Source organism: Protobothrops mucrosquamatus, unplaced genomic scaffold, assembly GCF_001527695.2.
Source record: "Protobothrops mucrosquamatus isolate PMUCROS unplaced genomic scaffold, P.Mucros_1.0 scaffold454, whole genome shotgun sequence".
NCBI lineage: Eukaryota > Metazoa > Chordata > Lepidosauria > Squamata > Viperidae > Protobothrops > Protobothrops mucrosquamatus.
In genome coordinates this window covers 2,326-14,845 of record NW_015386777.1, presented here as the reverse complement: position 1 = coordinate 14,845, position 12,520 = coordinate 2,326, and the positions used below count along the sequence as shown (strand labels likewise).

Genomic DNA, 12,520 nt, shown 5'->3' with positions numbered 1-12,520 from the left:
CACTATATACTGCACTGGTAAGACCACACTTGGAATGCTGCATCCAGTTTTGCTTACCATGATGCAAAAAAAAATGTTGAGACTCTAGAAAGAGTGCAAAGAAGAGCAACAAAGATTATTAGGTGACTAGAAGCCAAAGAGTACAATGAACGGTTGTGGGAACTGAGAATGTCTAGTCTAGTGAAGAAAAGGACTAGGGTTGACATGAATTTTCTAATATTTGAGGGGCTGCCACAGAGAAGACGGGGTCGACCTTTCTGCATGTGAGGGCTTAACGGGAACTAGAACTTAACAGGTCTAGTTAGAAGTTACTTCTTTAGTAAATTCCCAACAAATTCTGTCAGCAATTGTGTCCTAGGCTATCTTGGGTTATCAGAGATTTTTGTCCCCCCCCCCATTCTTTGCCCTTGGCCTACTTTAGGATTTTCTGTTTTTCATGATTTTGTGACTTTAATGCAGCCTGACATGGGGAATTTGTGCATTGCTGCCAAAAAAAGAAAAGGTCATCTGTGGAGAAGGAGCAGCCAGCAAAGAACACTCAGTATTTCAGTTGGTGCTTAGTAGGAAAAAAGGAACTGGGTGGCTGGGCTGTGACAACGGGTTCTGTTTGAGCCCACATTAAACCAGGTTGCTTCAGAAACAGAGTATGGGTTTTTTTTCTTTAATGGCAAAGCAATATTCGTATTGGGTGTGTAGGGTTATATTATTTTTTGTATTCTATTTTGCACAAACCTCCTCCTCCTTCTCCTTCTCCTTCTCTTCCTCCCTTCTTCCTCCTCCTCCTCCTCCTCCTCCTCCTCCTTTAGGGGGAGCACACTTAATGCTCCCATCACCTCTTTTCTCCACAGGTGAAAATATTATGAATCCACAGGTCCATGGAGAGTCTCATTCATCCAGGTCATGGCTATCCCAAAGGTGCTTTTTTCCCCAAAAGGCAGCTGGACTTTCTTTGTTTTTTAATTCCTTGAAGACGTTTCACTTCTCATCCAAGGAGCTTCTCCAGTTCTCAACTGTTCAGAATTGAAGAAGCTTCTTGGATGAGAAGCGAAATATCTTCAGGGAAAAGAACAAAGGAAGTCCAGTGGCCCTTGGGGAAAAAGCACCTTTGGGGTATGAATCCAGAGGACTCCGGATCACGGAGATGGCAAAGCACCGTTGTGCCTTCAAGGGAGGGAGGAAAGGGGAAAGAAGCGGAGCGGCTGTTGTTGACATCATTCCTGCTCAGCTGAATCCCTTCCCTCCAAAAGGAGATGCCTGAAGTTGACAGGCCGGAGCAGGCACAAGCGTGTTTAATTCTGGCTAAAAATCAGGAATCTGGTCACACCTTCTCCAACCGGCAAATGCGATCAAAAGGCCAGCGCTGCGGCTCACTTGATCAGCCAAGCTGCACTCAAGAGATGGAGTGGGGACCCTCAAGATGTTGCTACCAGCACAACATGTTTACTTAACTCTTGTCAAGTGGGAATGGCTGGCTTTTAACCTATTAGCTTTCCAAACATGTGTGTGTGTGTGTGTGTGTGTGTGTGTGTGTGTGCACGTCTTCTGAATGACAACAAGGAACTCTCCAGGAAGGAAAAGTGGAAAACAAACCTTTCCAGATAAGAATATATTGCTGCATGTGCTCCAAAGAAAGAAGACTTAAGTAGTGATATAAGACCAAACACATTATTTTCACCCTCTTTTTCTTGCTCTCTCTGTGAGGCCTTAAAAAACTGTTGAAGAGCATCAGTGAAGTGCTACGTCTGAAGACGCCATGAGTGGGATCAAATGTTTGCTTTTCTTCTACGTCTTGCTAGCTTTAAAAACAGTTTTCCTAAAAAGAAAATCCAGAAATACTTAATTCCCAATTTCATGTATCCTAGATTACAAAGGGATCTAGAAATCTACATTTCAAGAGATACATACATTAGTAAGTAATACAGAATTATAGAATCAGAGGACCAGGAAGAGGGCCTGGAGATCTTATTCCAGAGAAATGATTGTCCAATCTTGTCCAGCGACGGAGCACTCACAACTCCAGGAGGCAAGCTGTTCCACTGATTGATTGTTCTCCCTGTCAGGAAGTTTCTCCTTACTTCCAGGCTGGATCTCCCTCTGATGAACTTCCACCTATCACTTCCTGTCCTGTCCTCAGGTGCTTTGGAGAAGAAGTTGACCCCCTCTTCTTTGTGACAGAAACTCTAGATTTTTTTTTAAATCTTACTTGTAGAGAGAAACAATTGAGAAGGTTGAAGCTGAAGAAGCTTCTGGGATGAGAAGCAAAATGTCTTCAAAGAAAAACAAGAAAGTCCAGTTGCCTCATGAAAAAAAGCATCCATTTATGGAGATTCTCATCCTGGAGGAATGAGAATCTCCATAAATGGAGAAGGTTTTGGTCTTCCTCCTGTCCCGACTGGATCCTCTCCACAGGAGATACCTGTGGAGCTGCCGTGGGGATAGAAAGGTGGGTCAGAGAAAAATGTTTGGTGGAGGTCTGGAGTGTTCTTGGGCTCTTCAACCTGTTGAAATAGAAGCTTTGTAAATTCTGCTCATGGAAAAAAAATGAAATGGTGATAAGATTGTAAGGATCTTTCAAAAAAAAAAAAATCTCTTATCAAAAGTCCTTGTTTCTTTCTTTTCTTCACATCATAAAAGTTGACACCGAGTTCTCTTGTACCGCAGTTCCAGGTCTAGATCTTGAAGCTGTTTTAGAAATCCTCGGTTTGGGGAAATTGCCCGATGCTGCAGAAGCGCCTCAAGACCATCAGCCAGAGACAAGTTCTGGCAAATCATCAGATAAGCCAGAACCAGCGCTGGGGATCTGCTTTTGCCTAGAATGCAATGAACCAAGATCTTTCCTGCAAAGAAAGGAGAAGAAAGAGATAAGAGGACAGTATTAAAAAAAACTTATATTGGTTTCACTTTAAGATAGCTTTTCCTTGTTATAAAATATATGAGATATATTATTCCATGATATAAAAGAGATGTTGAAAGAATGCAAAGAGCAACAAAGATGATTAAGGGACTGGAGGTTAAAATATACGAAGAATAGTTGCAGGATTATGTCTAGTTTAATGAAGAGAAGGATGAGGGATGGCATGATAGCAGTCTTCCAATATCTGAGGGGCTGTCCCAAAGAAGAGGGAGTCAAGCTATTCTCTAAAGCACCTGAAGGCAAGACAAGAATCAAGGAGAGAAGCAGCCTAGAACTAAGGAGAAATTTCCTGACAGGGAGGACAATTAACCAGTGGAACAAAAGTTGCCTTCAGAAGTTGTGGCTGCTCCATCACTGGAGGTTTTTAAGAAGAGATTAGACAACCATTTGTCTGAAATGGTATAGGGTCTCCTCCTTGAACAGGGGTTTGGAGTGGAAGACCTCCAAAGTCCCTTCTGTTGTTTTGTTATTCTGTTGTGTTAGGCTTCATTAGATACCAACATTTCCATCTGACATGGCTAATAACACCATCTCTGAATCCATTTTTGGTTGGTTGGTTGGTTCTTTCCTGGTACAGAATCTCAGTCCGCTAATCAAAAATTTTAGTGCTGAGAAGGAGCTTTATGTGGACAATAGGTTTCTGGAGTTACAGAGATAACGTGGTGCAAGTATTATTGCTTCAAATTCTGGATGTGGCTTAAGATTTCTACATGAAATAATGATTTCAGTCTTGGGTGTTTCTGTAAAGCACTGTTTCTCAACCTTGCTAAGCTGGCTGGGGACTTCTGGAAGTTGAAGTCCACACGTCTTCAAGCTGCCAAGCTTGAGAAACATGGCTGTAAAGATGGGGACTCACCTTTTGGGGCTCTTAATGCTTGGTGGATGTATTCTGAGGCCGGATGGAAATAGGCACTCAGGTCAAAATCTACGGAGTCTTCTGCTGCTATGCCATAGTAAGAGAATTCTGGCCCATAGAAGGCCTGATTTCCTTTGCTCCCCCAGGCATTGTGCGCTGTGTTCAGTATGTGGGTGATCCCACGTTGACACAGCTCCTCCTTGTTGTGTGCTGTGACCCTGCACAGACACAGGTAGGCAAATTGGGGGGACAACGTGAGAGAGGAATATGCTGCAAATGCCAAATCATCTCCCATTTCCCCCTTTATTCAAGTTGCTTTTATATTTATACTTTCTATATTTTTCCTGGCATATCCAATATTCACTTCACACGTCAACATGGGCCAAAATCTGACTTTTATACAGATCCATTTTTCCTTCTTTCGACAAACATTTGTTCCTTCCAACGGACCAGATAGTATTGACAATCTTTGCATTGCATTTTGCATGCCTTTAAATTTCTCCATCTTCAGTAAATGTATTAATTACTGTACAGGATTCATAAATTCACTCCTTTGCTCTATGTTTATTTTTGCAGTTCATACTGTATAAAAATTGCAATGGTTCATTCAATTTTCTCTGCCAAACATAATTTTTTTGGTGTTTGGTAGGTTAAACGTTCCTTGTTGCATCACACAATATACAATTCGCAAAGGGGAGCATTACAAATCACTCTTAATCACTGCTGGACCGTTCACAAAGAGTTTGTGCAACTTTACTTCAATCTTGTATCCCTCGTTTGCCTATTGAGTAATCAACCTTCAAAACTGTATTTGCATAAAGCATTCCATAATTCACTTTATCTCATGCTGTCTTTACATCCCCTCCAAAAGTTATGTCATACCAAACTATTTCTTAATGACCTAGTAAAAAGCCAAAATCAGATTTGCTCCTTCCCTGCCCAGAATAAAGCTGAAACATACTTGCCAACTTTAATCATAGTTACCTCAGGTGCCTTCTCAGTCAGAATTCCACCTAAAAACTTCCAAGGAATACTTCCCCATCCCGTGTTTTGCATTCACGGTTGTTACTGTTCCTTTTGTATTGGGGCATTATATCAATTTCCCTTTAATTTTAACTCTTTCTTCCTCTTTTTGACTTTGTTTTTTTCTGTATACATTATATATTTCCTTCACTCTAATTTTGTTTTAGAGATCATTCTCTTCCATGCATGTTCCCCCCCATCCCCCCCCAAGCATTCTTTCTCATACCTCCCATTAATGTAATTTTGGTGCTCTGTGTTTCTTTTCACTCACTCTCCTGTAAGCATCTTCCACAACCTCTTTCCCAGCTCTATGTTTCCATTCATTTTGGAAAATAGATCATTTTTAGAAAATAAAGTAACATTATAGTTGAATAGATAAGATGTGTAATAAGATTAATAGACCTCTGGTTTAACATGGTGAAAAATAGATAACTTTTAGCAAATAGAATAAGATTATATGTAAATAGAGAAGATGTGTATTTAGAATATTAGATTTTGTTATAAAAAGGGAAAAATGTAGAAGTTGAGATGAGGGAAACTCTGGTCACCTAAAGCTTGGAAATTATAATATCGAATGTTAAGTTGAATATTGAGGGGAAATTAAAGCCGGGGGGGGGGGAAGCAATAACAGGACATTGATTGTATATAAGGATTGAATGCAAAATTAAGATATGTATAAGCTAAAAATTATTGATAAATGTAGCAAAGATGGTTTTACTTAGTTGATAACAATAAGATATATCAGCTCAATTTGAGATAGTGGACATTAAGGGAAAAAGAGAGGAAATGTCTGATGTTGTAACTTGAGATTTGTGCTAAAGATTTATGTATGTTATTGAATTATTGATTACCCAATCACCACATTGCTTTTTAAATGTTTAATTGTAAAATTAGAAAATTAATAAAATATTATTTAAAAAAAAGACTACAGCTTCTGTTTCCTGCATTCAAGGACCCCTTCATGGGGATCTATTTCCTTTTTGAGCTTCACAAGCAAACAAGATACATATTTTTCTTTTTCATTCTTAATAATTTTTTTTACAATTTAACCTTCCCACACTTCAGGTTGCCTTCTTCCACACTTCCAGGTGGGCTCAGTTATTGAGTCCAGCAATGGGCTGTAGGAATAATCTTGAGGAACAGAAGGGAGAATTGCAACAAGACAACGTCAAAGCAGAAATGCAATTTGAGAACAGACCTCAGACAAGTTTAACATACAGAACACGCAATGGAACGAACATGTTCAGTTGACTCCCGTGATGTATTTTAGAGACAATTGCAACTGATGGGAAATTATTGTCTGTGCTGATTTCCTTTCCCTGGCTGTATATTAATACTAGTAGTCTAAATAGAGAGATTATTATTATTATTTTTCTGCTTTTTATTGAAAGCTAATTCCAACTTCCCAGCCTTCTGAAAGAGAGCTAAACCAGTGGTTCTCAACCTTTTTAATGCCGCGACCCCCAACCAGTCGTAAGTCGAGGACTAAACCGGTCGTAAGTCGAGGACTTTCCCTGCCTGGGAGTGCCGCGCATGCGTGGTTCCACCCCCTGCGCCGGCCGAGGCGTAGCTGGCAAGCGGCAGAGACGGAGCAGGCCGACCACCAGCTGGCCCAGCCCAAGGGAGGTAAGGCACCCGCCGGAAAAGGGGAAAAAATGGCGGACAAAAAAAATGGCGGACAGCCTTGCTTGGCGACCCCTGTGAAATGGTCAATCGACCCCAAATGGGGTCGTGACCCATAGATTGAGAACCGCTGAGCTAAACAATGGTCTTTTAAGGAATATGCACTTATCCTTCAGCAACAGGTTTTCTTCAGGCACTGAATATGTTTGCATTGCAAAAAGTTTTCTCTGTAAATACCGTTCAGCCCATTTAATCAATGCTTTCCTTCCAGATAATACTTACATGTTACCTATATAAATATTGGGCCACACTTCATCCAGCGCATTTAATTCCAGCCTACAGCTGTCTATACGGCACTCCAGTTCCTTCACGGAGGCTATGCCGGATCTGGCGGTGTCCATTTGCAAAGTAGCAAGTAAGTTGACTACCAAGTGATCGTTGCACAGTTTGTGGATATCCTATCACTGCAGGACCTTGCTGTGTGTGTGCCAGTTACTTTTTGACATCTGACAGTGGGAAGCAGGTGCACACCTTAAAATGTCTTGATTTATCTCCCTGCACTCTGGCACAGAAGACGCAGTAGCAAATAATTCAACATACAAACCAGAAAGACTGCATTATTTTTCCTCTTGTGATTTATTTTTTCTAGGACAGAATTATTTGTCCAAGTGTGGGGGGGGGGAGAGGAAAGTGTAGTGCAATAAGCAATAATGGATGGATGATGCGGCCTGGGGCTGTTTTCCACATAAGGCGTTTTATGTGCCATTACTCTGACTCACACTTGTTTATTTATTTATTGGCAGGGAACCAAAAAGCCTTATTTCCTACTTGTAATTTTTGTGCTTTCTCACTATTTATTCCATCTTTTTTCCTTTTTAATTAAAAAAACCTGTTAGAGATTAAAGAATGACTAGCAGCATATTCTTTGATATTATGGATCATTTTCTAGAAAAACCTAGTGCCAGGGGTGGAATTAAATCAAATCTGTGGCTGAAATCTTTCCTCTTTTCCCTCCCTCCTTCCTTCCTTCCTTCCTTCCTTCCTTCCTTCCTTCCTTCCTTCCTTCCTTCCTTCCTTCCATCCTGGAGGTCCATCAGCAATGCAACAGAGTTATTTCCTTTTAATTTTATTATTGTTGTCCAGGATGGTATAACTCTTATTTATTCAAGAGGGGCTACCCTCAGGATGAGTAGTTGCTTCTTTGAATAGGAGTGAATATAGCTGGGAATTTTGGGAAAAATTGGGAAATTAACATTGATTCCAACACAAGTGTAATAACAAGCAGATGGGTCAGCAGGAGTGGCCACAGAAAGGGTCAGTTAAGCCAAGGCCACGTGACTAAAGCTCTTTTTCGTAGTCTGCTTGGGACCAGCAAAAAAATATTTGAAATAAAAATGTAAATAAATGAATGTGTTACAGTGTAAAAGATAAATATAAGTCCAGTTGGACTGCAACTGTAAGAGCTCAGAAGCAAAAGCCTTCCAAAGTTGAGGAAGGCAGGATTTAATAAGATGAAAAATTAAATAATAACCTCCTCCCCAGCCTTCTGGGTGGAAAAAGAAGCAAACTGCAACATGAGGAAGAAATAATCCATATTTTTCTCTACCGTTAAAAGTGTAAACTAGCGGTGTCCAATCTTGGCAACTTGAAGACTTGTGGACTTCAGCTCCCAGAATTCCCCAGCCAGCAAATTCCACAGCCAGCATGACTGGCTGGGGTATTCTGGGAGCTGAAGTCCACAGCTCTTAAAGTTGCTGAGGTTGGACACCCGTGGTCTAAGCTCTTGAGTCACAACAAAGAACTGCTGCTATTAAACCTCACAGTCACTACCTATATAGCATCCAGAAAATCAATCAAAAGATATCTTTTTCCTCTCTTGCCAGATTCATACTCAAGATTTCTTTTGCGCCCCTTCTACATGATGGCATCGCTTTCGACCTTTCCCACAATGTATTATGTTATTTGATTAAAAACTATCCTGATAAGCCATCTATGATTACTTTGTTCCCTGCCTGGGGACTAACTATTGGGTTTAACCAAAATAGATTTTTTTATTGGCCAAGTGTGACTGGACACACAAGGAATTTGTCTCTGTCAGCAGTCTCTTCAATCTGTATTGCAACATAAGGGCTAGATAGAGAGCCCTCAGCTTGTGAAACCACCCCATTTTTGGGGAAAGAAAAAGAATTTCGGTGTCAGCATTTCTACATGTAGATTAAAAAGCACTTTCAGTGCCAGGACTTCAGCGACGGCTGACACCAGGCGTGGAAAGTGCCAATTCAAGCTAGGATACTTTTCACAATCGAATCTATTTGGTTTTGCCGTGACAGGATATATTTAAAATGCCCAGCCTTATCCACATGTGTCAAATTATGTTTGGGTCAAGGAAACTTGAATTCTAAATAACTGCTTTTGCATGAAACAGTGCATGGAGTATTAAACTGCTTGTTGTCTCTTGGTTTGAACAGCAATTCCAAATATATTGAATGAAGTTCCTTGGAAATAGGAAGCATGACAGCACCAGGAAAAATAAATGATCCTTCCTTCCTTCCTTCCTTCCTTCCTTCCTTCCCTCTCTCTCTCTCTCTCTCTCTCTCTCTCTCTCTCTCCAAGGCTCTTTTTTTCTCTTTTTATTAAGTCTTTCATTAGTCCACATCAGTTCCCTGTGGACTAACATACAAAATAGAATAGAATAGAATAGAATAGAATTCTTTATTGGCCAAGTGTGGCTGGATACACAAGGAATTTGTTTCCGGTGCATAAGCTCTCAGTGTACATACAAGTAATAGTGATAATGATGATCATATACAACACAAAAATACATTCATCATAAATCGTGAAATATAACACTTCATCATAAATCATAAGATGCAACAGTGATAGTACTAGCTAAGCAAACAACATAAATCATACTAGGGTACAAAAAAAAACAAAAAAACCCACAAAAACGGTATAAATTGTAAGATACAAGCAGCAAAGTTATAGTCATAGGAAGATAATAGGAAAGATGAGGAGTATCATAATAATACAGCTTTACTAGTATTTTGACAGTGGTGTAGGAATTAGTTGTTAAGCAGAGTGACGGCACGGGGGGGGGAACTGTCCTTATGTCCTTATGGACAGACTCAATAATTCAATAAATAAATAATTCAATAAATACAACATTCTGCAGACATTGCAAACTTTACCTAACAAGAAGCAATATCTGCAAGTCAGCTAAAAGAATAATTTTGGTACATATTGTGCCAACTGACAGAACGTCTGCAAGATATGTTCCTTCTTTTAAAAACGTACATTCCATTTCTTTCTTTGTTCATTTTTTTCTTAGCTGGAGGTCCAGATTTCTTAATTGTTTCAGGAAACCTCGATTAGGGAAGATCCACCGATGCTCTTTTACTGTCTGTATTGCTTTCACCAGCGAGAAATAATGATAGATCATGAGGTACGCCAGCACCAAAGAGGAAGATCTGCTTATCCCAAAAGCGCAGTGGACAAAGATTTTGCCTGGAAATAAAAGCGATAGATTGGCGTTGGGGTCCAGGAACTTCAGCTGATGCAAAATGCAGTGGGGCAAACAGTTATGGTAGGGCAGCCATAAAGCTTCTAAATTGAATCCAAGGTGCTGGCACTGAGCTTTAAAGCCCAACCATGCACAGGATCAGTTATTTGTGGGACCCCTCTCTCCCACCTCACTAGATCTCACTAGAATTGATTTGTTACAGGAGCTACATATGGTGGTCCTATGGGGGGCCCTTTTCTTCCATGGTGCCCATATTGTGGAATAATGTTGTCCTCATCATCCTGAGCTTCTGAAAGTCCCTCAAGACCTGGTTATTAAGCCTGGGGAGCCCAAGGAGACAGGTGAACTCATGAAGTGGCTCCCTTATTATTAACATCCCTCTATTATTCCTCTTCCCCCTCTGCTTTTATAATTTCTAATTCTTTTTAATAATTATTATACAATGGCTTTAACTAAGGACTGTCTTATCTATTTGACTCTTTCTATAGGAACGTTGTACACCACCCACAGTCATGTTCCATATAAATTTAATTAATAAATAAATTAAAAATAAAAATAATCTTTATATATGGCGTTGTTGTTTTTTTTAAAAAAAAGCACAAAGGAAAGCAAAGGCTTTTGGCCAAAGGAAGTTTGTTAATCTTGAGGGCATGTGAATGGATGCCATCACAAAATGGCTGCCACAGAGGACTTCCTAATTCACACAACCACCTGCCCATTGGACTGTTGCAATTGCTGTCGCCTGGGCCTATCCAAGATGCTGCAGTTTGCCTGGATGGAGAATGGTGGGGTTCCCCCCAGTGAGGGAAGAAGATCTGGCTGCTCTCACAGGCTCACTAGGATCTTGGAGGTCCAGGATGGCAAGGCCATCAGAAAGCCATGAAGCCAGGCAACATGGCCACTTGACTTGAAAGCATTATCAAGGAGGAAACTGTAGATGACCAGGCTGAGCCTGAGGGAGGCGTCAAGCGTGTTATCAGTCACGAGTCCCTGCATGCCCACAAGCGATCTCAGTCCAGCCCACCTTGAATTCCTTTCTTAACTCTCGCGCATTCCCTTCATGGTCACTTGGCCAGATTCTTGTAGACAGCTTAAGCTTGCAATAAATCTTTATACTCATTTGCAGGGAAGATTCATAAAAATTCAAAAGGGATGATCTTTCTTCCTTAACTTCAGATATTCAGATTTATTTTTTTTATATAATCTTGAACAAATGTCCAAGTGAATGCCCAGTCACAGCTTAATACCAGCCATCCTGATTTCCATACCTCCGGGTGTAGTCAAAGCCTTGTGTATAAATTCCGCAGAAGAATAAAAATACGGGCTTATATCAAAACTGGGAAGATCGTGAGCTGGTACACCACGGTATTCAATCGTTGCACCATAAAAATCATGCGACTCTTGGCAATAGAGAGTGCCGTGGGCTGCATTTAAAATGTGGCTAATCCCCATTTTCCATAAGTCGAATCTGCTATGCGCTGCTACGCTGAAGAAAAGATAGATATTGTCAGGAAAAAGTATTTAGATCTTTCTTCCCCCTAAAATTTAAATCAACTCACCTTTCATATGGGAAATATCTCACCGGGTGTAAACACAAATTTTGGTCAAAAATCAAAGTGCAATTGCTTGACTCAGGAGACTTATCATGTATCATGGAAGAAGCTGGTGTCTTTTGGCAATTGCTAATCTAACTTACCTGCTCAAAATACGATTTAATAAAACATGAGACTCCAGTACGAGCCCCTAGGCTTGGCTTTTCAGACAGGGATATAACTATGCATAGCTGTTACAGTAGTTAATCACATCAAGTAATCCTTGGACGCAATTTATTTGGTTGCCTTAATTATATAGGAAAAGGGCTGTTTAGAGAGGCAGACATGCTCTCCGACAAACATACTTACTGATCTCCTAAGAAAAGATTAGGCCAGACTTCATCAGTGTGGTGACAGGAGGACCTGCCAGTATTCAGGAGCTGCTCCAAATCTTGAACACTGGGGCTGTCTTCCGTCGGGGGTCTGAGAACTTCAGGGCCCAGAGAAACGCCCTCGTCAGCCATGGTCATTTAAAGTAGTCGGTTGACAACCTGACACCCAGGCTCTATCGTTCACTCTGCTCCGGAGCAGGTCACTTGTTATTTTGAAAGCAGAGTAATGACAGGAGCTGGACGTCAAAAAAACAAGTGTCCAGTTGAACCGAAGGTCTGCAGTCGAAGAGCAGGCTCCCCGAAAGAAAATTGCCTCCCCATGGGGGAGGCACAAAGTCTAACAGCTGGAAGAATATAATTGGAGAGTCACCTTCTTCCTGGCAGGAAAAAACATGTCCGTGGCCTGCATTTTCTTCCCATTCAGCCACCCCCAGAGATCCATTACGATGCCCCTCCGGCTTTGATCTTCTTCCAAGGGAAAACTGGACAGCACTCAACCCGATCTGAGCCAGACGCGGCAGGTGCCAATATTGGAAATACAGCTGGGGGCTGGGAACGTCCGGCCAACTTTACATCCCATGGTGAGGGAATGCCCCCTCAGAAGGTTCCCCGGACCCCTGCATGAACGACTTCATCTCGAGGGCAGTGCTGTCCAATGGC

General features: G+C 41.1%; 2 protein-coding genes across 2 annotated transcripts; both read right to left on the bottom strand.

Moving 5' to 3' along the window:
• Positions 1-2,625: 2,625 nt before the first annotated feature.
• Positions 2,626-6,864, bottom strand: LOC107287907 (dual specificity protein phosphatase 13-like). Its single transcript, XM_015816464.1, has 3 exons — positions 6,699-6,864; positions 3,771-3,988; positions 2,626-2,837 (listed from the first exon to the last, which is right to left on the bottom strand). The coding sequence occupies exons 1-3, from the start codon at positions 6,815-6,817 to the stop codon at positions 2,626-2,628; spliced, it is 549 nt and encodes a 182-aa protein (XP_015671950.1). The 5' UTR covers positions 6,818-6,864.
• Positions 6,865-9,461: 2,597 nt separating this feature from the next.
• On the bottom strand, positions 9,462-12,263 carry LOC107287906 (dual specificity protein phosphatase 13-like). Its single transcript, XM_015816463.1, has 3 exons — positions 11,838-12,263; positions 11,205-11,422; positions 9,462-9,920 (listed from the first exon to the last, which is right to left on the bottom strand). Exons 1-3 carry the CDS (start codon positions 11,996-11,998, stop codon positions 9,730-9,732), a joined length of 570 nt encoding a protein of 189 aa, XP_015671949.1. The 5' UTR covers positions 11,999-12,263; the 3' UTR covers positions 9,462-9,729.
• Between the last annotated feature and the right edge of the window lie 257 nt (positions 12,264-12,520).